This window comes from Amphiura filiformis, chromosome 13, assembly GCF_039555335.1.
Source record: "Amphiura filiformis chromosome 13, Afil_fr2py, whole genome shotgun sequence".
In the NCBI taxonomy this organism is placed as follows: Eukaryota; Metazoa; Echinodermata; class Ophiuroidea; order Amphilepidida; family Amphiuridae; genus Amphiura; species Amphiura filiformis.
The window spans coordinates 17,880,236-17,906,043 of record NC_092640.1 but is presented as its reverse complement, the minus strand read 5'-3'; the positions used below and the strand labels follow the sequence as shown (position 1 = coordinate 17,906,043).

The window sequence follows — 25,808 nt, the reverse complement described above, 5'->3', positions numbered from 1 at the left end:
TGGGGTCATAATGAGTCAAAAGATGTGTTTTATACAGTAAATGAAGTAAAAATTATGATGCGCAGTGATTATGCCACGTTATTAAATTTCTAATCTTAATATTTCGTCTTTTTGTCAAAATTCAAAAAGTATTTAGTTTTGTTTAGTTGTATGCGTTAAAATACCCAAACAATTAAGTTTCTGACTGAAACAGTTCTTTCAGGGACACCCTGTATATAGCATGGTTGAAAATTGTACCACAGGATCGATTTTATTGACGGTCACTGGTAAATAAACACTTGATAGTCTGTGCCTCGGGCCAGACTGTATGTAACTATCACGATGTTTGTTCGGATCGCCCGACACAAATTGGCTGTGTAGGAGACTAGGTCTGTGCAAACAAATTAACGACTTTATAGCGGTAGCGAGTGTTTCCAAAAGCAACACAAAAGCAAACAAAAAATCCACCCATTGCCCGCTATTTACCGTATTGAAATGAACGACTCTAATCATGTACCGCATTTAAATGAACGACTCTAATCAGCTGCGGCAATTCCCCAATGGTGGATAGGCCTATACTATACACGTATTCTTATTCGTGCATTTGACGGACTTGGGTGTTTTTGTTTTTGTTAAATATCTCCTCTCCTGAACACATATTATTATAGAAAATCTATCTACTTCTTCATTCGATTACATACTATATACCCTGCAACTTTCAATCTATACAGTGGCTAGATAAACCCTTAAACGTGCGAACAAATATTGCAAAACAAAATTAAAGTATGGCTCTCCGCCTATGGCTCCGCCCATACAATAATGTGATAGATGAAGAGGTAAACATTAGTAGTGGTTTCCATATTACGGATAACAAACTGTAATTTTTTTGTAAATTTTTTCCAATTTTTTTCAAAATAACTGGGAATGATCCTAGCACTTCAGAATATGTCTAATGGTTCTCCAAAGTCAACAAAACTTTGACATGTTTTTTTTTTTAAATGGATTTTTTTTCTGAATTTTTAACTTTGTATTGTGCATTATATCAGTGACCTATCAGTCACGTAGGCCTTGTTATAAAGTCAAAAAATCGCTTCAATGAATGATCGTTATGTACAAAAGTATAGGAAACTGCATTTTTAAAAGCACATTTTCTATGTGAAGGAAGCATATTTTTCAAACTTGTAAAAACGGGTCCCAGAATGTTTTTTCATATTTCAAAGGTTGCAGTCATCAAATGATTGTGTTGAAATTGTTGCCAGATATGGAGTATAAATCCCTCCTGAAATGCAAACCTTCAGAATAGGTCTAGAGGTTCTCGACCTACAGTGACCAAAAACTTTGAAAAAATTAAGAAAAAATGGATTTTTTTTAAAATTTTCACCTTTGTGTTGTGCATCATATCAATGACCTATCAGTCACGTAGGCCTTGTTATAAAGCCAAAAAATGGCTTCAACGAATGATCGTTATGTACAAAAGTATAGGAAACTGCATTTTTAAAAGCACATTTTCTGTGTGAAGGAAGCATATTTTTCAAACTTGTAAAAACAGGTCCCAGAATGTTTTTTCACATTTTTTTTTTTTCATTGTAGTCATCAAATATGTGTTGAAATTGTTGCTAGATATGGAGTATAAATCCCTCCTCAACTGTATAAAAGCCTAGGGCTTCATGTTCACCTTGTTCTTTATTGTTGTTTTTCTATAAAATGTGTCTTCTGTGAAGGGGCTTACAAGGGTTTTTACAGTGTAGAAACCCTCTAGCTTTGGGGGGCTTCGCCCCCTCAACCCCGCCGTCAGAGGCGATACTACGGGCGCTTCGCGCCCTACGTTCATCATGTACTCTGTTTTCTAGGTTTTCAATGTTGGCAGGTATGATATTTCAGAGTTTTTTTTTTATCAACGCTCACTCTCATGCCTGAATTAGAGCCTCAGAATGGTGATTTCTTACTTTAAAAGTCTAAAATCCATGAGTTTTTAAGCTTTTTGAGCCCTGGACCCCAACCATTAAGGGCGGCGACAAGGCACTCATGAATTTCACAGAAAATTTAAACCAACATAGTTTAAATTCCCAGACAGGAAATATTTTTCCTATGCCCTGGTATGAAGTTTCCCAAAAGACCTAAATTTTAGGTCTTTGGGGAAACTTCATGTATATCTTCCATACAGAAGGTCAAAATTTTCATTATATCATGAATTTCAAAAAATTAAGCAAAGAAGAGTTACTTTCTCCTGAAATGAAAATTGTATTGAAATATGGACATTGAAATATGGACATATAACATAAATATAAATATTCTCTTAGGGGTTATGCAATATTAGGTATTATTATTATTATTATTATTATTATTATTATTATGAAACATTTATATGGTGCTCCAGAAAGCACAGTGCACCTTACAAGAAAACATACTATACAAAATCAATTCAAGCAAATATACAAAGCAATTCTCGCTATTCACAATAAGGGCACCGGCAGCGGTTTGCGATGTAATTGTGATGTATCATGGGAAAAGGTCGACATCCAAGTCCGCGCAATACGAATATTACCATGCTATTACATAGGAACATGTGACAATATTTTTTAATTTGTCAATATAACGGTATTACACGCAAATCGATAGAGAAAAAATTAATTGTGCACATTTCAAATCACATTATTAAGTATTATTGAGTATCGATTCGCGTGTAACACCTTTATTTTGACGAACTAAAAAAATATTGTCACGTACGTGTTCCTATGTAATAGCATGGTAATATTTGTATTGCGCGGACTTGGATGTCGACCTTTTCCCATGATACATCACAATTACATCACAAACCGCTGGCGGCGCCCTTATTGTGAATAGCGAGAATTCCAACAATTGTTTACATTACAAAAGGTATACATTAATGGTCAAACCTAAGTTATCACAAACATTACAATATTTCTAAATACCGTATTTATTCAAATAAACGCCCCGGGTGTTACATTTTCCCAAGGGGGGGCATTTATTCATGGTCAACTTTAGAACAATAATTCCTGTTAAAATCATTAGGTAAACTAAAAACACGCTAAAATGACGAACTATGAACTAGAAACACAGACTTCTGGCTCACTTCCGGGTTTCTGATCCAGATTTTCGCCAATTATTGATGCCAGTGTTCGAAATAAGTACTTATCCTCTTGTCCTCTTGTCCAAAAATCACTGGGGACAACCATATTGAGCTATGTACTTATCCCCTGGACAATCACTATATTTTACCTCCAAAAGTATGACACATTATGGGGAACAACCAAAATGTATTGAGGACAAGCAGAATTTATGCTTTAGTTATCCTCGGGATAACCTCCAGATTTTCCTTATTTCCAGACACTGATTGACGCTATTATCGACCATGTGCGCAACTTGGTAAGCTTACTACACAAGATAGCATGGAAATATCGGCATTTTTAAACATCTTGGTTGAAAAAAAAAGTGGTGGGGGCGTTTATTTGAGGGAGGGGGCGACTATTTGACGAAATACGGTAAGTTAAATTATGCACTTTTATGTAAAACAAAGCTGATTGTTACATAAAATTTAGATTTAAATTTCAATCATTATTGGTAACATTACTGCTGATGTTTTGTCAATTTGTAATAATATATTAATTAATTAATTAATGTGTACATTGATTTGTGTATTTAAGTATTAAATACCAATTTCAATCAAATGCATGGTTGTACACCCATGAATAGGATCAGATCACAATTGAAATTATTGATTTTATATTAATACTTGCCCATTTGCTGTAAATGGTGTAAACACAGCTGCAACCAGTCCTTTTAGTCGAAACCGTGACTCTGGAAACTATATAATCAAGAAAAGGACAAAATTTGTGCTGTTAAACATTATTATCAAGATTAAATTTCAAATTAATTTATAAGTTTTACATGTGTGCAAAATATTATCTAATAATGCGCAACTCCCGAACGTTCAACACCTGCAGCATCTCCCCTTCAGCAGTAGGGCAAGGGGTGTACCACCAGGGTTGCCAAACCCGCGATTTGGTAGCCCAATTGGGCGACTTTTGAAGATTTTCCCCGCGACTTTCGACAATGTCCTGTCCCATAGAAACCAATGGTTAAGAAAAAATTTGGGCGTCTTTTCATCAGTGGCTCCTGCGATTTCCGATAGTTTCATGCCCCATAGAAACCAATGGTAAAGAGAAAAATTGGGCGACTTTTCGATTATTTGACCCGCGATTCGGGCTGAAATCTTTTGGCAACCCTGTGTACCACCATTCCCACATTATACTCCTTGATGAAATGAAAGGAAAGGCAAACATGTCAAAATAGGAAGAAATATAAAGCAATTACCATTTTCAAACTGCAGAAAATACCTGGGATCACACCACATGAACCAACTTACAGGCCCGTTCTTAGGGATTTTGCCATCCTAGGCAAAGCCTCTCCCTGCCGCCCACCAAAGTATACCAAAAGAGTGTTAAGGGTAGTTTAAGTTACCCCCTTGAAAACTCATCAGTTTTGACCTATTTGAATTGTATACTGCCCACGACCGTTTTCTTTCTTTTCTGTATTTTTTATCCCACTTTTCTTTTCTTCCCTTTTCCTTCTCCATTCCTGTTTTTGCGCCCTCTGCGTTTGCCGCCCTAGGTGACCACCTTACCTGGCCTAATGAGTCTGTACCAGGTGGGGGATATTCAAGTTTGGTTTAGGTAGGGATGTGCCACTAAGAGTGGACCCATCGCTGTATCAATTTTTAAAGAAAATTAGACCCATCAGTACCACAAAAGTTCAAATTTTTGCCAAAATTCAATACAAATTGCACCAAATTTTTTGCAACTTTTTGGCAAAAGTAAGGCACTATAAACAAACTTAAGAAAATATGGAAAAAAATTAACCAAAATTGGCCTAGAAAAAGGGATCATTTCTGTTTTGTGGCATATCCTTGTATGGTCATGTGTACTGAGTTCCCTCCTCCAGATCTGTTCCCCCCAGTGGCGGCGCCAGGAATTTTTTTTCGGGGGGTGCATTGAGGGGGCAAAGTGAATTTCTGGGGAGGGGGCAAAATCAACAAATTTTATGCAAAATTACCACAAAAGGTGAAATTTTAAGTAATTTTACTGGGGAGAAAGCAGGGGGGGCAATAGTTCTGACTGGGGGCATTTGCCCCTCATGTCTGTCTGCGACTGGTTCCCCCCAACAAATTTGATGCATATGTGAGACATATGTCCTTTCAATTCCTCTATGTGTATAAGGCAGCCAAAAAAGTAAATAAATAATTAAATAACACCCTGGACTTGGACTTGTCAAATGGATTTTTTCTGGAAGAAACAAAATGACCCTCAAAAATCATCGAAAGCTTGAAAATCTGAAACAAATCTGATTTTTATAGGATAAAGTGAGCAGTGTAAAATATTCACTATGCTTTGTAACAGTATCTCTGCAATGTTCATGATAATTACATCCTGTGTAAGGGGGTTGGGATTTTCTTCGGACTTTTTGGCAAAAGTAAGGCACTATAAACAAACTTAAGAAAATATGGAAAAAATTAACCAAAATTGGCCTAGAAAAGGGATCATTTCTGTTTTGTGGCATATCCTTGTATGGTCATGTGTACTGAGTTCCTCCTCCAGATCTGTTCCCCCCAGTGGCGGCGCCAGGAATTTTTTTCGGGGGGGGGGTGCATTGAGGGGGCAAAGTGAATTTCTGGGGAGGGGGCAAAATCAACAAATTTTATGCAAAATTACCACAAAAGGTGAAATTTTCGTAATTTTACTGGGGAGAAAGCAGGGGGGGGCAATAGTTCTGACTGGGGGCATTTGCCCTCATGTCTGTCTGCGACTGGTTCCCCCAACAAATTTGATGCATATGTGAGACATATGTCCTTTCAATTCCTCTATGTGTATAAGGCAGCCAAAAAAGTAAATAAATAATTAAATAACACCCTGGACTTGGACTTGTCAAATGGATTTTTTTCTGGAAGAAACAAAATGACCCTCAAAAATCATCGAAAGCTTGAAAATCTGAAACAAATCTGATTTTTATAGGATAAAGTGAGCAGTGTAAAATATTCACTATGCTTTGTAACAGTATCTCTGCAATGTTCATGATAATTACATCCTGTGTAAGGGGGTTGGGATTTTCTTCGGAAGGGGGGTCACAAATGTATAAAAAGTCGGCATCAAATTGTGACCCTCCCTATTTTGGCAACAAAAATTTTATGACCCCCTCCCCACAGGCTAAAATTGTATTGAAATCAGTCTTTTTGAATAAAATAAACATGCTATCTGTGGTCTGCCATCTTGTAACTCCCTACATTTTGGTCATCAAATATTTTATGACCACCCCTATATTTCTTTCCAAAAATTTATGACCCCAGAGTATATTTGGGACCCCCTTCTGAAGAAAATGTCAGCCTCTTAAAGGGCTAATAAATAAACTTGTAAAATATTGTTTAAATTGGAACACAATTCATGCAAAGCGAGACTAAATTTGATTTTTTAAACAGCTGGAATGGTCAAATATGAGATTAAGCTCATTAAAATCACATGCACACAGGCATTTCTCTTCTCTTTTTCCCCCATTTCTCTTCTCTTTTTTTAAAACTTGGGGGGTACTGATACAACTTGTGCAGTTTTATTGCATTATATTTTTGGTCTGACCAATTTCTGGAGATTTCTTTTTAAATCCCATACTGGTGGTGTGAACTGCAGCTGGATACATACCTGATGACCATTTTCCATTGTGCAAATGTTGTGAAAAGATAATCCTCCAGAAGAGTTGTTCAAATCCTAGAAACACAAACAGGGAAATAAAATGTGCACATCAGTAATTAAGGTATTGCGTATGTGACCATGCAGAACTGATACCAATCAGGTTAACGTCAGCTATAATGAAATTGAATTATAGGCAAAAAGTGAGGGGAAAATGGACATAAAAGATTCATAACTTTGCAACTGGTATTCAAGAGACCTGGTGATTCAACATCAGTAGACTGAATTACAAAGACTAGTTTGTGTTTGATGTTAGGGCAAAGGTGTGACGTGATTGGTTGCTGACCTACGCAGTACAGCATTTTGGTCTGGTTGACAGGACGTCATATGCAAACTAGGCTTTTTAATTCAGTCTTCAATTATACGCACTGAGCAAGATAGTAATAGACTATATATAGTAACTCAATTTTCAAAATGTCCAACTTTGGCCTGAGTGGATCAGATCAGAAGGCACTATCAGATCGCTATAAAACCAGAAAATCTAAAAATGATCAAAAAGTCAATTTAATGATCCTGATTGATCCAGCAATATTAATGTACCTACCATACTTGAATTTACTTGCATACCATGTTCAGCATCAAGACAGACCATTCCCTGACAGACTATGGGAATCCTGACTAGAATACAGATGAACAAAGCAATTATAAAATGTTGTACTCTCCATATTGGCAAAATCCCGCTCCTAAGATCCATAATTCTTTGGAAATGATTATGTAATTAACAGCTTCAAAAATGAAAAACAATCAGATCTGAACTTCAGCAGTTGTGTATCGTAAGCTCCCTCCCTAGCTAGATGTCTTCAAACACCAACTTGATACAATGTACAATGTTAGCATACATATCCAACTAAAACATGAAGGCATTATGAAATCACAATGCGGTAACTATATATACGTTACATATTACAGTATTGGAGCCAACCAAACCATTTGCATTGGTTGATTTTCTATTTATTGCCAATATATCATCCAAAATACCAGGAACATGTTCATTTGACATGTTACAAAAGCATGGCAGCTGGGATAATTTTCTATTTAGTGCCAATACATCTTCCAAAATACCATAAAGCATGTTCATTTGACATTTAAAATATTATTTTTAAAAAAGCATGGCAGCTGGGATAAGCTTAATTTTCTGTTTATTGCCCATCATTAAGGGATCTAGAATGAGCGTTTATGGCGTGAGACATGAGAGCACCTCAGACGTATCAAATTGCATTCTGATTACGAAGCATGTCTTTGTGATATCAAATAATTTTCATTTTTTGAAATTCTTGATATAATACAAATTTTATGACAAATTATTAAAATTTGATATTTTTCAAATTTTTGATATAACAGTCCTCGAAATAAATTTTATAAATCTAATGATATATTCTTAAAGTGTATGTAGCTGGGAGGAAAAGCCGACGATCAATTGAAAATTTTGACCTTTTATATTGAAGATATGGATTTTTTCCAATAAAGACCTATTTTTTTTGGTGTTTTGGGAAAAAAATCCATATCTTCAATACTGAAAGGTCAACATTTTCAATTGATCGTCGGCTTTTCATCCCACCTACATACACTTTAAGTATAAATCATCAGATTTATAAAGTTTACTTCAAGTACTGTTAAATATCAAAAATATCAATTTTAATGATTTGCCATAAAATGTGTATTACATTGCGAATTTCAAAAATGAAAATTATTTGATATCAGAAGGACATTCTTCGTATTCAGAATGCAATTGATATGTCTGATGTGCTCTAATGTCCCACAATAAATACTCTCCAAACGTTCATACCCCTTCCCTTAATACATTATGGGAATCTCTCACTGCAGGCATTTTAAAACCATATTGTAACATATGCTGAGGACGCCTTCAATACTTTACAATGAAATTGCACATACTACACATGTAGTAGTCACCAATGTGCCTAGTATATACTAGTATGGTCGCACCATACAGCACTGGGTTGTAGGATCTGGCTCCTCAATCAGTTTTTGCACCGTACAGCACTGCTACAACCCCTCCAAACTTTGCACTTTTACCAGTCGCACCCAGCTCTATGGAAGTTCATTCTTCCCAAGAACAGTCAAACTGTGGAACTCCTTCCCGGTCGCCAACCTTGGAGGCTTTCAGGGGAGTCGTAGCATCAAGTCTGTAAGCAGGAGTCCAGTTTTTTACCCTGGTTTTTTACTTGCACCTTCTAGCTAGTTCAGCGCACCAGATGAAAGTTTTGATCACCAGCACCCTCGGTTTTTCATGAGATCAGGTTTTGTTTACAAGTTTCTCTTATATGTTTGCACTGCACCTGATCATCATTTTGTCACCCTCAGCTTTACGGCCTTCCTGATGAATCCTGCTGAGTATTCAACGTAAACGTGAACACAAATATTGGTCCACTATACTCCACTTCCCTAAAAAGGGCAAATTTAATCTCTGTACAATCCTTTGGAAGTGACGTCTCACATCCAGATCGTCATTTTTTTTATTCTAAAGTTTGGCTGTTCCTTTACGTGACATGGCAAAATGATCAACATGAAATCGGAGATTATTTAAAACATCAACAGATCAAAATACAAAAGACAGGAAACTTAAATGGCAAGCGGTACAAATTTGGGGCCATATTATGTTTACGTGGTGAACTAGAATTGTTGTTACACCCATCTATTTTGTTATTGGCTAGAACAGGGATCCATGGATATGTTGATTTTTTTACATGTATCAACTAGAAAGTAGAAAGGATAAAATTCAGATCAAGAAAAAATTCTAGGTATGACTTGTACTAGTTACTGGCCCTATGTAGGAACTCATGGATTTGATTAATCAATTTCATGTTAACCCCATTTGGTCTATAAACTGATATTGCGTGCCCCCTCCCTTACATATCATTTTACCAGTCGGGTGGCAAGTTACCCCGGTAGTGGCAATGTAGCCCCGGTTTACGGTATATGTCTTTTCCAAAAATTAGAATGTATAAACTGAAATTAGTCTTAGTACAAGTCTTTGGGCTTGATTGTCACAGCATTCGAAAAACACCCTAAAAAACACATGTTTTTGGCCCTCAAAATTTGGTCAAATATTAAAATTGTACTTTTATTGCCAGTTAGGACTTCGACTAACTAAAGAATTAGATTTAGCTGTTTCATTTGGCAAAACAGGATAATATTTACAAGTTGTGCCCCCTCGGTTCCAAAATCCTGGCTATAATGCCACTGCATAGACTCAGGTCCGTAGATGTCATAATGTTTATGATAAAGACTGAAGTCTTGCTGGCAAGACTAACACTAGCAATGGATCAAGTTAAAAACAGGGAAAATATGACACAACATCCGAAGGAGAGTAACACAAAACTAAAGTTAAACATATGCATAGTGTCAACAACTGAAATTGTAATAATACTTTGGACTTAAGTAGTTTATAAATATACAGTCTTTTATCATTGTTATGACTTCAGTACATTGTACCCCTTTGGAACGTGGGTAGTGAAATCAATGAGGTCATCATCACTCCAGAGCATGTAGAGCGAATACCGGTAGTACTTTTACTAGTATGAATCATGAATGAATGCATGCAGAGTCGGCCATTGTTCACATAATTAACTCACCTTATTCTCAAAGATACAATGTTGCAAGTCTGCAATTTCTTCTTTTGGTATTCCCGAGAAATAAACACCGTTTGTTTAGAGTTTTATACAGCTGTTTCAAGGTTCATTGAATTTATGTCGCAATTCACTTTTACTTTGTCTCTCCGCGCGTGAGTTTGTTGACGTCTAATAATTTAACGGGCTGTTCATGCACTTTTAAATTGACGTACGCACTTCGAAAACTTGTATGTTCTAAATTTTCATTTAGAATAATTCAAAATATTGATATCATTTTAAGTAAATTAAAATATTATTTTAGTACATAACATATTACAACGTCAGATTTATTCTTTAATAATTTATTTTTTCATTTGTTTAACTAAGCTATAATTTTCCCCACTAAGTAATACTCAATCTAACCGGTCGAATATCAAAACAAATCACAGCTGATTGCAAATCTAGCTGATATGCCTTTTTATTTGTTCTATGGTACAAACATGGGACCATTTTGGAGGTTGGGAACCCAATCAAATTGATTTGACCTTGACCAGCAAGTGCGTAGTGAATCACGTGCCTCAGTTGTATCTCCCGGCCCAGGCGGCGGATGACATGATCGAGCCGGCAACTTGTGAAACCGCCCGGCCGTATGGCATTTTCCCCGCATTTTCCATATAGGGCCTACTCGGTTAGTTTTGTGGGGTTCATTATCGAACCCCAACGGTTTTAGCTTGTATTTATATTATTTATCAACATAGGCCTATTTGTTTGTGATATTTCAAGCGTTTTAAAATTTCAAAATAGACGATGAAAATTTACTGAATTTAGGGAATGCACGTCATACACCACCTGTCCCGGCCGGCCCGGCCCAGACTGCTTTGCATTCCTTTTTTAAACAATTCATATAGGCCTACAGTCCAACCTCTCTTATCCGGACCTCTTTTATATCTCTCCGGCTGTGAAATTTTCAGAGGAAAACATGTTTTTGATGATTTTTAAATCATCAAAACACCTTAAAACATTAAAACACCTTAATTCCATGCTCTGAATGCTTAGAATGACATCTATATTGCACAAAGCCCTCTAAAGCCATCTTTTAGTGCTATTATCCCATATTAGTACAATCTTTTGTTGTCACAATTTCAGTCCTTGGAACTTTCAATAGGCCTACAGAATTACATGTAATTCACTTATCCGGACAATGCTTGGACACATCATGGCCGGATAAAAGAGGTTGGACTGGTACCGGTACCATTCCATACATAAAACCAGAGAAGATTCTTCTCATTTTCTCTGATAAAACACAACACATCCACATCCCCAGTGATAGTCCACTCCGTAGTCCACTTGCCCATTTTGCATAGGCCTACTCTGGCTATTACATTTAAGCATAAAATATGATTTAGGCCTGTATTGATTTGTGTGCAACTGATAGATTTTCACATCTGTATCTGAGTCTTTTCAGTCACCGCATGCACTCTTTCCCCTTTTTTTTTTTTGGGGGGGCCTTTGGGGCGCCAGCCCCCCGGGGACGGGTAAAAGCAGGGGGCGGCCAAAACGAAGGGGCGGCGGCGGCAAACGAAGGGGCGGCGGAAGAAGAAGGGGTGGCAAAAAGAACGAGTAAAGAAAAGGGGCGGAAAATTTTTTTCCTCTTCACTTTTTCAAACCACCGTAAAAAATTGGGTCAACCTTTTCGAGCTGTTGAGGAAGGGGCGGCAAAATTTAATTCCCTCCCCCCCCCTTCGGAAGGAGCGGGCACGGTACGCCACTGTACTGGCACTCCTCTGTTTGTTAGCTTCCCAAGTTCGTGGTTCGCTATCAATAAACTGGTAGGTTCCAAAATCAGAATTGTTCAGTATTAAGGGATCTAAAATGAGCGTTTATTGCGCTTCGACAGTATTTTTTGTGGGACATGAGAGCACCTCGGACCTATCGAATTGCATTCTGAATACGAAGCATGTTTTTCTGATATCAAATAATTTTCATTTTTGAAAATCACAATATAATACAAATTTTATGACAAATTATAAAAATTTGATATTTTTCAATTTTTGATATATAACAGTCCTCGAAGTAAATTATATAAATCTAATGATATATTCTTAAAGTGTATGTAGCAGGGAGGAAAAGCCGACGGTCAATTGAAAATTTTGACCTTTCATATTGAAGATATGGATTTTTTTTCCCAAAAATACCTAATATTTTTTGGTGTTTTGGGGAAAAAAATCCATATCTTCAATACGAAAGGTCAAAATTTTCAATTGATCGTCGGCTTTTCATCCCACCTACATACACTTTAAGTATAAATCATCAGCTTTATAAAGTTTACTTCAAGAACTGTTAAATATCAAAAATATCAATTTTTAATGATTTGCCATAAAATGTGTATTACATTGCGAATTTAAAACAATCAAAATTATTTGATATCAGAAGGCCATTCTTCGTATTCAAAATGCAATTCGATATGTCTGATGTGCTCTAATGTCCCACAATAAATACTGTCCAAACGTTCATACCAGCAAACACAAAACGTTTTCGACATCATTCGCAAAAGGTTATAAAAGGTTGTCAGAAAACGTTTAAATGTCGGGTTATATAAAGGGTATATTAAGAGTATAAAACGTTTTTGTAACCATAAAAAACATTTTTTGATAATCTACTGCTCAGCAAACAAAAATGTTTTACAGAAAACGTTTAAATGTAGGGTTATATAAAGGGTATAAAAACGTTTTAATAACATTCCAAAAACATTCTTGAAAACTTGATACAAAACATTCTAAACAGAATGTTATTTTGGGAGTTGAAAAATATTTTGCGAAAAATGTTTGCCCAAAATATTTTCAATAACGTTTTAAAAACGTTTTCATGACCTTTATATAACCCGACATTTAAATGTTATTTAAAGGTTTTGAAAAAAACATTTTAAAAACATTTCTGTGTTTGCTGGGATCAAATATTTTAACATAATGTTATTTAAGTATTGACAAAATATTTGGCAAAAATGTTTGCAAAAATAGTGTACAATAACATTTTTTGAAAACATTTAAAAATATTGTTGTAGTGTGTTTTCATACAAAACGTTTTAAAACGTTATCATAACCTTTATATAACCCGACATTTTAATGTTATTAAAACGTTTTTACCTAAACCAAAAGCCAAAATATAACTTATTTAAAACGTTTTTAAAACGTTTTTGTGTTTGCTAGGTACCCCTTCCCTAAATCCAGCAATATATAACGAAGGAGATTTCGAGTACACCAAGGTGCTCGTCCTTCCCAAAAAGGGAATATATCTGGCCGACTTGCTGATATCTGGTTTATAAAACAACATATCTTCAGTAGATAGCATAATACTGTGGTTATACTATTGCTATCTTCTGTAGATAGCATAATACATGTGGTTGTTCTATCTTCAGTAGATAGCATATAATACATGTGCTTGTTTTATTGCTACCTTCTGTAGATATCACAATACTGTGGTTATTTATATTGCTATCTTCAGTAGATATCATATTGTGGTTGCACATATTGCTATCTTCAGTAGATATCATAATATCAGTATCAGTTTCAAAATATTGCTTATGTTTTCAAGAGCTTAAGGGATCTAAAATGAGCGTTTATTGCGTTTCGACAGTATTTTTTGTGGGACATGAGAGCACCTCAGACCTATCGAATTACATTCTGAATACGAAGCATGTCTTTCTGATATCAAATAATTTTAATTTTTGAAAATCACAATATAATACAAATTTTATGACAAATTATAAAAATTTGATATTTTTCAAATTTTGATATATAACAGTCCTCGAAGTAAATTATATAAATCTAATGATATATTCTTAAAGTGTATGTAGCATGGAGGAAAAGCCGACGGTCAATTGAAAATTTTGACCTTTCATATTGAAGATATGGATTTTTTTCCCAAAAGACTTAATTTTTTTTGGTGTTTTGGGAAAAAAAAATCCATATCTTCAATACGAAAGGTCAAAATTTTCAATTGATCGTCGGCTTTTCATCCCACCTACATACACTTTAAGTATAAATCATCAGATTTATAAAGTTTACTTCAAGTACTGTTAAATATCAAAAATATTAATTTTAATGATTTGCCATAAAATGTGTATTAAATTGCGAATTTCAAAAATCAAAATTATTTGATATCAGAATGACATTCTTCGTATTCAGAATGCAATTCGATATGTCTGATGTGCTCTAATGTCCCAAAATAAATACTGTCCAAACGTTCATACCCTTCCTTAAATGGACAGACACCAGATTATATATCATCTTAACAAGATGATAATATAATCTGGTTTCTGTCCATTCAAGCTCTTGAAAACATAAAGCAATATCTTAGTGTACAGTTAATCTCGTTCTGGACTTCGCTCATCTTCAGATACCACGTCTCGCACAGAGCCCGCACTTTCTCACAAATCTCTCAACTCTGCCACCGATAAATGTTTTTCGCTCGCAGCACCAGGTTTATGAAATAAACTACCCTTGAACCATACTTCTAGCTCATTACACAGTTTTAAAAAAAGGTCTCAAAACACATCTCTTTCAATGTGTTTTTTTTTTCACTCTGATAGTTGATTATTCATTGCTTTGTATATAGGCCTATTATGTTGTTGTCGTATTTTATTTGTGCGCTGTGATCTATAGGAAATGGTGCGATATAAAAGCCCAATGTAAGCATAATACTGTGGTTGCTCGTATTGCTATCTTCAGTAGATAGCATAATGCTGTGGTTGCAAGTATTGACATCTTCAGTAGATATCATAATTATACCGTGGTTGCTAGTATATTTGTTATCTTCAGTAGATATCATAATACTGTGGTTGTATGTATTGCTGTCTTCAGTAGAAATAAAAATACTGTTGTTGCACATATTGCTATCTTCATATCATAGATATCATAATACTGTGGGTCCCATATTGCTATCTTCAGTAGATATCATATTACTGTGGTTACTCGTATTGCTATCTTCAGTAGATCTCATAATATTTGGTTACTCGTATTGCTATCTTCAGTAGATAGCATAATACTGTGGTTTCTCGTATAGCTATCTTCAGTAGATCTCATAATACTATGGTTGCATGTCACAGTCACCCTGCCCAAATCATAATGATATAATATCCTGGCAGAAAAACAGAGAGGCAAACCACCTTGATATTGGTTTAAGAATATTCAAATAAATACTGTTTTATTCATCTGAAAAGGCACATAATACATAGGAAGACATTGATGAAATAAATAATTATGATGACTTGAAAAGATAACATAATTGTCAACATTTGACATGATACAGGGTGTTTCACAATACCTATGTATGGCACAACGATGCCTTCTTCATTAACATTACGTCACCCTCATAACCAAAGTGCCTAAGTCATTATTACATGTTTCTCATTTGCAATTTTGATTTTCTGAGTAATAAACCCATAATTAATCAAATTTCCTGCCGCATTCTTCATTAACTTGTGGAATTAATCTCTTTTGATGTATTCCACAAGTTAATGAAGAATGCAGCTGGAAATATTGTAATAATGACTTAGGCACTTTGGTTATGAGGGTGATTAGCATAAAGCGTGAAGGACATGCACCGTTGACCAGCAACTACATAGCAACCGAATATAAAGAACAATTATCATATCGATGCATAGCTGAGACGAAATTACCTATTTTCGTCTCACACCACCACATTGGGTTCGTTACTTTTAATGCACTCGGTGTTTCTACCGTCCCGACTCAAACGATTCTAGAAGTTGTTCTCACAAGCCCCGCCTACTTTCCCTGCCTTCTCGGCAACCCGGAAGTAACTTTTTCCATTGGTTTGTGTGGTGCAAAATGAGGAAAATACCAATATTTGGCAACGAATTACAGGAATTCCAGTCATAGATCTCGACTGAAAATGGATACATTAGGTAAGTAACACTTTCATTTATGTCATATCAAAAATTGTTGGAGATCTATGACCAGTTTGGTAGATAATCGAGTTGAAATGTGGGCATGTTTTTGGCATGGTCTAGGTGGGAATAACAGGTTCGTACATGTAAACTCAATGGGAATCTCTTACGACTAGGCTAAAATACAACAATATTTTGTAAATTTTCCTCGTAAAGAAAAGATCGGTCAAGGAAACCTATATGAATATGTTGTCAATACTTCACTTGACCCAAATATATGATTTATTTTTGTAATGAGAGAATCGCACATGGAATTTTAGAGGATTTTGATAGCAGTTCCCGCACCGTAGAAAAGCTGCTCTGTCATGAGCCGGAAATTCCATCATGAGCCTAGATCCTGATTTGTTTTGCCAATTGAAGCTTCTAATGTTGGCTGAATGTTTTTGATGATATCATGAAAGTCAATCTGTGACAAGATGTAATTTTGCTACGGAAAGTGCTATGACAAAACGATTTTCAGTTTTGGCTTTCTTTATAATCAAGGAGTTTAATTTGATATAAAATGATGCAGTGTTTGATGGCAAAATTTGACTGAATTCACCTTTCAGGGGATGTAATTTTCTTGACAGGGGGTCATGAATATGTCGGTGACTGAAGTCAATTTTTATGACCCCCCCCTCCATCGCATGGATCGCGGGCTAAAATTTTATGACCCCCTATCGTGGGTCAAAATTTTAGGACCCCCCCTTCTGTCAAAATTTTAGAGCGGAGTACACGAAACGCGTTAAAATTTTTGACCATAAGCGTAAAGAAGGCGCACGGAGAGCGCAAAAATCTTGCATTGTATAAAGATTGTGTGCACATTTTGTTCAAAAAAGTGTAAGAAAAGTTACACCAGTCGCCAGCCCTTAATAATTCTATAACCCCCTATTTTGATTGCTACAAAATTATAACCCCCTATTTTTGGTCTTAAAATTCTATGACCCCCAGTATATTCATGACCCCCCTTCTGAAGAAAATGATAGCCCCTTATACCTATAAGGGGCTCAGCTGTGCAATAATTATGAGCCCTGGAAGGAGGGTAAAATTGGGGGGCAAGCAAGCGATCCGAGGGGGGGGCAAGCAATTTTGGCACACATTCATGGGGTGCCTTTTAAATAAAATGCTCTAAAAAGGCTTAGGAAAACAGTATGGAAACGCTGAAATATGCAAATTTTCATGCTCGCTGTGCTCGCAACATATCTAGACCTTTTAAGGTTTGCAAATTGGGATCCCAAAAAATTTGGCATGTGTTGGGGGCAAAGATTTTTGGCAGGCCAAAAGAGGGAGGAAAGCGATTATTTTGCAGGCTGAGAGGGGGGGCAAGCTATTTTGGTGGGTCGTTCGGACATTTTATTACCCCGATAATTATTGCACAGCCCCTAATATGGCACATAAATGAACCCTGTGGTGTGCAACCCGATGGTGGAGGGGGATTGGGGGCACCAGTGGCAAAACTACACTTTCATTGCAATCAAGGGAACAGCTAGCTGGGGGTAAATCTGCCACCACCGCCAAGGGGGGGGGGGGGCTGGGGAATACAGATGCATGTGCTCATTTGGGGGAAGTGGGTGGGCAAGGATTTCAAACCAAGCCGCTGTAACAGCCCCATGCGGGGGATTGTGCCACTGTCCCAGCTTTACCCTGACAAATTTTCTAAAATCCTCTTTTTTCTATCTTCAGGCCTACTAAAAGGTCAGAGCTACACTGTACAAGTAACAACCAACTGCCAGACACCATTAACCAATGCCACTGTGAGCCATTTCATGTCACATTTTGCAGCGGAGGCAGATGGAAGTCATGGAACAAATGAAATATTAAAAAGGACTGAAATAATGACCGGATTCAGAAACGCACTTCAATCTCACTAATTGAAGAACAATACTTGTGTTGAAAGTCGGGACTCATAAATTAGGTGTAACAGAATGTGTGAAAATTTATTAAGATCTATTAGAAATATTCAATCCAATAGATTAGAATTCAATCTAATTCAATTTTAATATATGGGATTAAAATTGCTTAGATTGATTTTTAACCCCTTAGATTAAAATCAAATTAGATGTATTCAAATTAGATTTTTAAAAATCCATCCAAATGTTTTTTAGATTAAAAATCAAATAAGATTGAATTCTAGATTGAATATTTCTAATAGATTAGATCCAATTTTGGATTTGTCCCAGATCACAATCACTTAGAGGAATATGCTGAATTGTATTATAAAATAAAGACTGCACAAAAAGTAACGCAGCTGTTATAAACATGCCTGTAGCGTTTGAACTAATAATTGTGTTCACAATATTTCAACATAGAAAGAAGGATGATTTATTTACGCGCATTTTGATACCCCATTAGTCCAATCTCGTTCAATAATAACAACACAGCAGTGTTTTTAAAGAAAATACCCGAATTGAAAGTTGCGGTTATTTGTATTGATATGAAGTCATTGATTGAAACCATTGATTGCTGTAAATGGCAACTTTTAAATTTGTGGTTTTTCTTTAAAAGCACTATGTACTGTGTTATCAGTATTGAACGACATTTCACAAATGGGGTATCAAAATGAGCGTAAATAAATCATCCTTCTTTCTATGTAGAAATATTGTGGAAACGATTACTAGTTCTGAACTTATAGGCATATTTCAGCTGTGTTACTTTTTGTGCAGACTTTTTATTGGATATCTTCCATCACACAATAGAGGATACATGTAGTAAAAAAATCCCCATCATTTATTATCTATTAAGTAGGTGTGTTCAACTGTTTTGGTTTGTTGGACTTCCTTCTTCATACTTTTTAATGAAAAAAATAGTGCTTTTATTTTTCACTTCCTTACAGATCTCAAAATAAATTAAAACAATGATCAAAGCTACATATTCACCATGCATTTTTGTTTATTTCATGAACTCTTGTCTTTCTAATAATTATGTACCAGAGAAATAGGTGTAAAAATACATTTAGTAATGAAGTATGAGATAATGAGTGCAAAAAGACCATTTATTTACAGTCTATTGGCAGCCACTAGTCTTTTGAGAAGGCTTTTGTTCAGACCTTCATTTGGGGGGGGGGGGGACCCTTTGTCAAGGCCATTTGGCACCATTTGTCAAGTGTCAAGGGAATGAAGAACACCTTGAAGTTAACAAAGATCAGGGGCACAAAGGCCAAAACTGAAAAACTGCAGGCAATGGCCCTGACTGAAATTCGAGTCCAGCTTGTGTGTTAATATGGTGCCTTCACAAAAGACTACATTGTAGCATTGACTGACATCGGCTAGTCTTTCCTGAAGGCTTTGGGTGTGAATGCATTGATGCACAGTCACAGCTTTCATGAAAGAAACAGTGTCTGCCAATAATAAACTATGAACACTTACACTCCTTTAAAAGCATTTATAAGTCAAGGGTTTACATGTAGGACCTTCTTTTATTTTAGTTTTATGTTAAGGGTTTACATGTAGGGTCTTCTTTTATTTATTTAATAAATAACAGACATTAACGAGGCCTTATCTGCAATAGCTGCCAAGTGTCATATTTTAGATAAATTATCAAAATGTCTATGGGGCAGCTATTGCAGTTAGGCCTTCTGGTCCTAAACCCTTGATTAGTGGACTGGATACTCATCATATTTACGGGGATGAAGGTAAACCAGTAGCAGCTACTAAACAATTTGGTCTACAATTACTCTATCCTGCATCCGCTAATCCTAAGGTGCGCTAGTCATAAATGTCACTAGTCCAAGAAAAAAAAAATGGTCGCTAGTCCTAATGGCTGCAGATTTTCCATTGCTAAGGTCTTGTAAACCTTATTTATTTTTGGACTTGTGAACCATTTCCTATTTTTTCGGACTAGCGATCCGTATTTTTGGACTAGGGAACCTTGGCTATACATTGGTTCCCCTCAAGTTCAGTAGTGACGTAGGTGCATATTTTAGTGGGCGCCGTATTGAATCGTGTGCGTATAGTTAATTGTGTAGCAAAAAGGGTGGTTAGTGTGTGCGCAGCCATGAAAAAGACATTGACGTCACTGCTGAATTTGAGGCAAACCAAAGAAAAGTGCCTAGAACATTTCCAATAATTCCATGCAACTTTTACAGCCTGTAAGGAACTATGCATTACGATTACATCACATGATGTCAGAGTCATTTGTTGAGGTCCTTATTATTTTAATAATTGGAGCAAACATTTACTAGTTAGTTTATGCACCACATAAATTACTATGCAAGTATTTAAGTTCTCATCAAATGTTCACCCTCCAGAAAAGATTTTCTTCAAAAAATTTAATTGTTGACATAATGTTGGGAAAGTTTTCAATGCATGCGAGTGATAGCCCTACTACGGCCTTTTGACTGTGGTGGTCCAAAACCATGCTATATCGTAAAACCTGGCTATATCCAGAGAACTGCTAAACCCAGACTGCTAATTCCCCCTTTTGGGTGGAGCGGTTAGTGGGTTTAGCAGTTCTCGGATATAGTGTGTTTAAAAAGCCCTATAGTACGGCTAGCGAGTGATGCGACAGATAACAGATGCCAGCTGTTGACTTCCAAACCATCATCCTCTTTGTCTTTCACGAAACCAGTATCCTCAGTAGTACTGCTGCACCTGGAAATTGGAATAAAATAAAATAATAGCCAATGATTAATTATTATTACACATTATTATCAGGATTATGGTATCTAGGCTGTTTGTGTGCCTTAAGGGGGTACTACACCCCTGCCCAATTTTGTGCCTATTTGTGCATTTTTCTCAAAATTATAGGGCATTGGGGACAAGTAAGATATGTATATTATAGGGGCAAGGACTGCAACTACTGCACTGGAAATTTTATATCAGCACAGACAACAGTTGTGGAGTTACAGTCAAAAATGAGGGAAAACCAATATTTGATCAAAAAATCAATAACTACTTGCTTTGAGTTGCTGAATTTTCAGTACAGTAGTTGGGAGTCCTTGCCCCTATACATATCTTACTTGTCACCATGCGCTATAATTTTTGAGAAAAATGCAAAAATAAGCACAACATTGGCCAGGGGTGTAGTACTCCCTTAAAGCCTTAATGTACTATCTTTTTAAATTTTTAGATTTTCCTTCCAAAATGATAAATTATTGTAGCAGAGTCATGATATGCTATTTCAATAGGTGTGAGGTCAAAGGTCATAAAGTCAAAAGTAGTCACTTGCAATCATTTTGCAATTTTAATTTTTTTTTATGAACTGTGAGAGCGGAGACAGATTTAAAGCACTAATCTGTAATTTACTAAGTCTACTAGTCGTGCATAGTTTCATGGGCATAGCCATCTTTTTTAGTAGGGCAAAATAAAACTTAGGTGGTACACAAAAAAACTCTGCATTGCAAAAAAAGTTGCATCATACAATTATACATAGAGAGGTTGTATGTCTTTAAACTTCTAAAAAGGCTTTATTGGGACGTAGTACACGCAACAATTTCAGTATTTTACACTATTTTCGGTCATGATCAGGTTAATTTCGGTGAAAAGGGTTCCTTGTCCCTTTTCTTTTCTTTTGCCCTTCTGATTTTCTCTTTTATTTTTTTTGTCAGAGGGGCACTTTCATTTCATATATACCTGTCGTGCCTGAGAATTAAATATAGGAACACATAGGAATAAGGTATTGGCATTTTGTGTGGTGTGCTGCGCCCCCTTGGCTACAACTTTGTAAATGAAATTACTTACATCCTCCTCAATAAGGAAAGCTGTGCTGTTCGGTTGCAGGTGCTTTGCTTCAGCGTGTGTTTATAGTTCAGATTTTTGGAAGATATGCCTTGCTGAATGGACCTTTAGTGTGCCAGTTTCTGGAAAGACAATACAGTATGACATTGTAATTAAAGCCATTGTAACATTTGCTAAGGGAAAGCCCTGAATATTTTTCAAAATTCTGTTTTTACACGATTGCTTTGTAAACATATAGTAGGCCTACATACTCTGCAAAAATCAAGACTTTATGTTTGCTCACTTGCTGTGGGTTGGGATTGAGACTGAAGATGAAGTCAAAATCATATTTTCCTATAGACGAATCAAATTTCACGCATTCCTGCCCCTTAATGGCGGCCATAGCCGCGACGGGGACCAAACTATCTCACCTAAAATGTGAAATGATGCGCCCTTGAAGGATATTTTAAACTGCATTCTACCACCCGTGTTACACGCAGACAAAAGAATGATGACAGTTTACAACACAAAAGAATCTCACATCAAATTTTAAGCGGGTTTAATCCACCCAATTGGGCACTCACAACACCTGTTTGGTGCATGCAGGGACCCTAATAAGGCCAAATAAAAAAATAAACATGTTTCACGCCCCTCCCGCTTCCTTTTTTGAGGTTTCTTCAAATATATCTATATTTTTTGAAATTCGGTTATAACTTTTCAAAATATATGTCTAGGAAGTTAGGATGCTTTCTATAGCCTTGTTAAGATACAAGAAACACGTTAGGAAGGTTTTGTGATCATTTGAGGGGTGTAACTCTCCTCCTTTTTCCAGGCATTATTGTATACGCTAAAACACTGAGCTCTAAGTATGGCTATTTACACCAATTTTGTGATAAAAATAGAAAATAAAAAGACCCTCTTCCTCCTTTTTTTCGAAAACCCGGACGTGAAACATGTTTTTTATTTTACTTGGCCTAATGGCCGACCAAATCCTGACCATGACTTGGCTCGTTGGATTCGCTCTATACTATAGCTTAATCCTCACTGCCAGTTAAAATTAATGTTGTGTCGTTTAGTTTTACTTGTGCATTAAAAAAATTAATGAGTTATAAAAAGAAACTCACCTTGCAGAGTCGAGGTACAAACAACACACCCAACATACTCAGCCAGGAAAACGGTATACACATACACGACATACACTGTATTGCAATGATCATGAATGTACAGTCATGACAGTGCATGAACAACAGATCTGTGTGATGCAGTGGTGAATGGGACAAATCTCGTCATGTTTTCGTGTAGTCCGAGGTGCTCTGACGATAACACTCCGATCGCCAGGCAATCTACGTGTAGTAGGCCAGTGGGACAACGAAAACGCTACGTGAACGAGCTAGTTTTCGTGGTATATTCGATGTCCGTGGCCTTAAACTGTCCTCATCCATCATGTCATTTGCTTCTCTAAATATTCAGTGAATTGAATACTAATATTACTATTGCAAACTAGTCCAAGCACGTCGCTAAAATGAGGCAAATAATTCGATTTTCGCAACTGGATACTTCTGTCAGTGTTATGACTGTCGCAAAAACAGCTGATCGAGGTCAGAGGTGAAATCTGTCAATCAAACTACTTTCGCGCATGCGCAAATGGCACACCTGAACTTAGGGAAATATTTTGCCGAAGGCATTGAGGTGGTGTGTTTTCGTCTCAGATGCATAGCCTACTTCCATTTTTTTATTAATGAGTTCTATAATGTATATTTGAACTTGAATTCAAATAATAATTAGGGGGTTGTCATTTCCTTTCGAAGGGGTCTAAAATATGTAAGTGACAGGAGTCTTTTGTTTTGTAACACCCACTATTTTAGTATAACAAAAACAAATTATGACCCCTACATATTCGTTGGAAACCCGCTTTGCAAAGAAAATTACAGCCCCTTATTGTTATTATTTTTGTTTTGTTTTTGTCATGGCAACATGCAACAGGTTTGCTTCCCCTCGCTTACGCTGGTTTCATACTGCCATGCCGTTTGTCGCTGAGCGGCGTGACCCACGCGCATTGCACAAACGGTTGTCATCAGTTGATACGTCATGCCGCTTTCCTCAGCGACAAGCGGCATACAATTCTGACAGGGGCATTTAGAATATACGAGGGTCGGTCAGTAGGCCTATGTAATAAGAACAGCTGCAGTATTATCTACTGAAGATAGCAATAAGAACAGCCACAGTATTATGCTATATACTGAAGAAAGCACTAAGAACAGCCACAGTATTATGCTATCTACTGAAGATAGCAATAAGAACAGCCACAGTATTATGCTATCTACTGAAGATATCAATAAGAACAGCCACAGTATTATGCTATCTACTGAAGATAGCAATAAAAACCACCGCAGTATTATGCTATCTACTGAAGATAGGCCTAGCAATAAGAACAGCTGCAGTATTATGCTATCTACTGAAGATAGCAATAACAACAACCACAGTATTATGATATCTACTGAAGATAGCAATAAGAACAGCCACAGTATTATGCTATCTACTGAAGATAGCAATAAGAACAGCCACAGTATTGTGCTATCTACTGAAGATAGCAATAAGAACAGCTGCAGTATTATGATATCTACTGAAGATATTAATAAGAACAACCGCAGTATTATGCTATCTACTGAAGATAGCAATAAGAACAGCCACAGTATTATGCTATCTAATGCTGTGGCGTAATCAAGTGTGTGATATAATTTTTACATGTGTTGTTTGAAAGACTTTCAAACAACACATGTAAAATTAATGGTATACAGTCACTGGCTGAAAATGAGTCGTTTTTGTCGAGGGAAATAAGAGGCCGAAATGACGTTGTATATTCTAGATTTTCTCGGGAATTAACATGTTAAAGTATGGAGAGTGCTGCCTTTTGGAATAGTAGAACATAAACTTCCAGCCCATAAAACCATCTTTGTCGGGCTGGAAAGGTTTTAATTTATTAACGTGTGGTCAATGTGTTATTTTGACAAAAACAAGGCTTTATTTTCGATAAACATTTTGATACTGCCAACACTAAGCAAACGTGGAAAATATTTTTGCCAGTTCTGTTGACTAATCCCCAAACACAGGAGTCTCCCTAGAAAATATTTGAAACCGTGATTAAACTATAACTGACGGTTATTCTACTATTATTACATTTATGTGTTTTCTTAATAGTTCTCTATAGCATAATACTGCGGTTGTTCTTATTGATATCTTCAGTAGATAGCATAATACTGCGGTTGTTCTTATTGCTATCTTCAGTAGATAGTATAAAACTGTGGTTGTTCTTAGTGCTTTCTTCAGTAGATAGTATAAAACTGTGGTTGTTCTTAGTGCTTTCTTCAGTAGATAGTATAAAACTGTGGTTGTTCTTATTGCTATCTTCTGTAGATATCATTATACCGCGGTTGTTCTTATTGCTATCTTCAGTAGATAGCATAATACTGTGGTTGTTGTTATTGCTATCTTCAGTGAATAGTATAAAACTGGTTGTTCTTATTGCTATCTTCTGTAGATATCATAATACCGCGGTTGTTGTTATTGCTATCTTCAGTAGATATCATAATACTGCGGTTGTTGTTATTGCTATCTTCAGTAGATATCATAATACTGCAGCTGTTCTTATTGCTATCTTCAGTAGATAGCACAATACTGTGGCTGTTCTTATTGCTATCTTCAGTAGATATCATAATACCGCGGTTGTTCTTATTGCTATCTTCAGTAGATAGCATAATACTGTGGTTGTTGTTATTGCTATCTTCAGTAAATAGTATAAAACTGGTTGTTCTTATTGCTATCTTCTATAGATATCATAATACCGCGGTTGTTGTTATTGCTATCTTCAGTAGATAGCATAATACTGCGGTTGTTGTTATTGCTATCT

General features: G+C 36.2%; 1 protein-coding gene and 1 long non-coding RNA gene across 2 annotated transcripts in view; both read right to left on the bottom strand.

Moving 5' to 3' along the window:
• LOC140168068 (N-acetylneuraminate lyase-like) overlaps positions 1 to 10,479 on the bottom strand; it is a 37,465-nt gene extending 26,986 nt beyond the window's left edge. Inside the window, exons 1-3 of the mRNA XM_072191371.1 lie at positions 10,328 to 10,479; positions 6,687 to 6,752; positions 3,738 to 3,805 (exon numbers count right to left, since the gene is read on the bottom strand). Coding sequence (XP_072047472.1) covers positions 3,738 to 3,805; positions 6,687 to 6,704 — 86 coding nt within the window. The 5' untranslated portion in view covers positions 6,705 to 6,752; positions 10,328 to 10,479. The remainder of the gene's footprint in view (positions 1 to 3,737; positions 3,806 to 6,686; positions 6,753 to 10,327) is intronic.
• Positions 10,480 to 20,249: 9,770 nt separating this feature from the next.
• On the bottom strand, positions 20,250 to 23,040 carry LOC140168067 (uncharacterized). The gene is made up of 3 exons (XR_011861140.1): positions 23,026 to 23,040; positions 21,926 to 22,044; positions 20,250 to 20,836 (listed from the first exon to the last, which is right to left on the bottom strand). It is a non-coding gene; the product is annotated as an uncharacterized lncRNA (long non-coding RNA).
• Between the last annotated feature and the right edge of the window lie 2,768 nt (positions 23,041 to 25,808).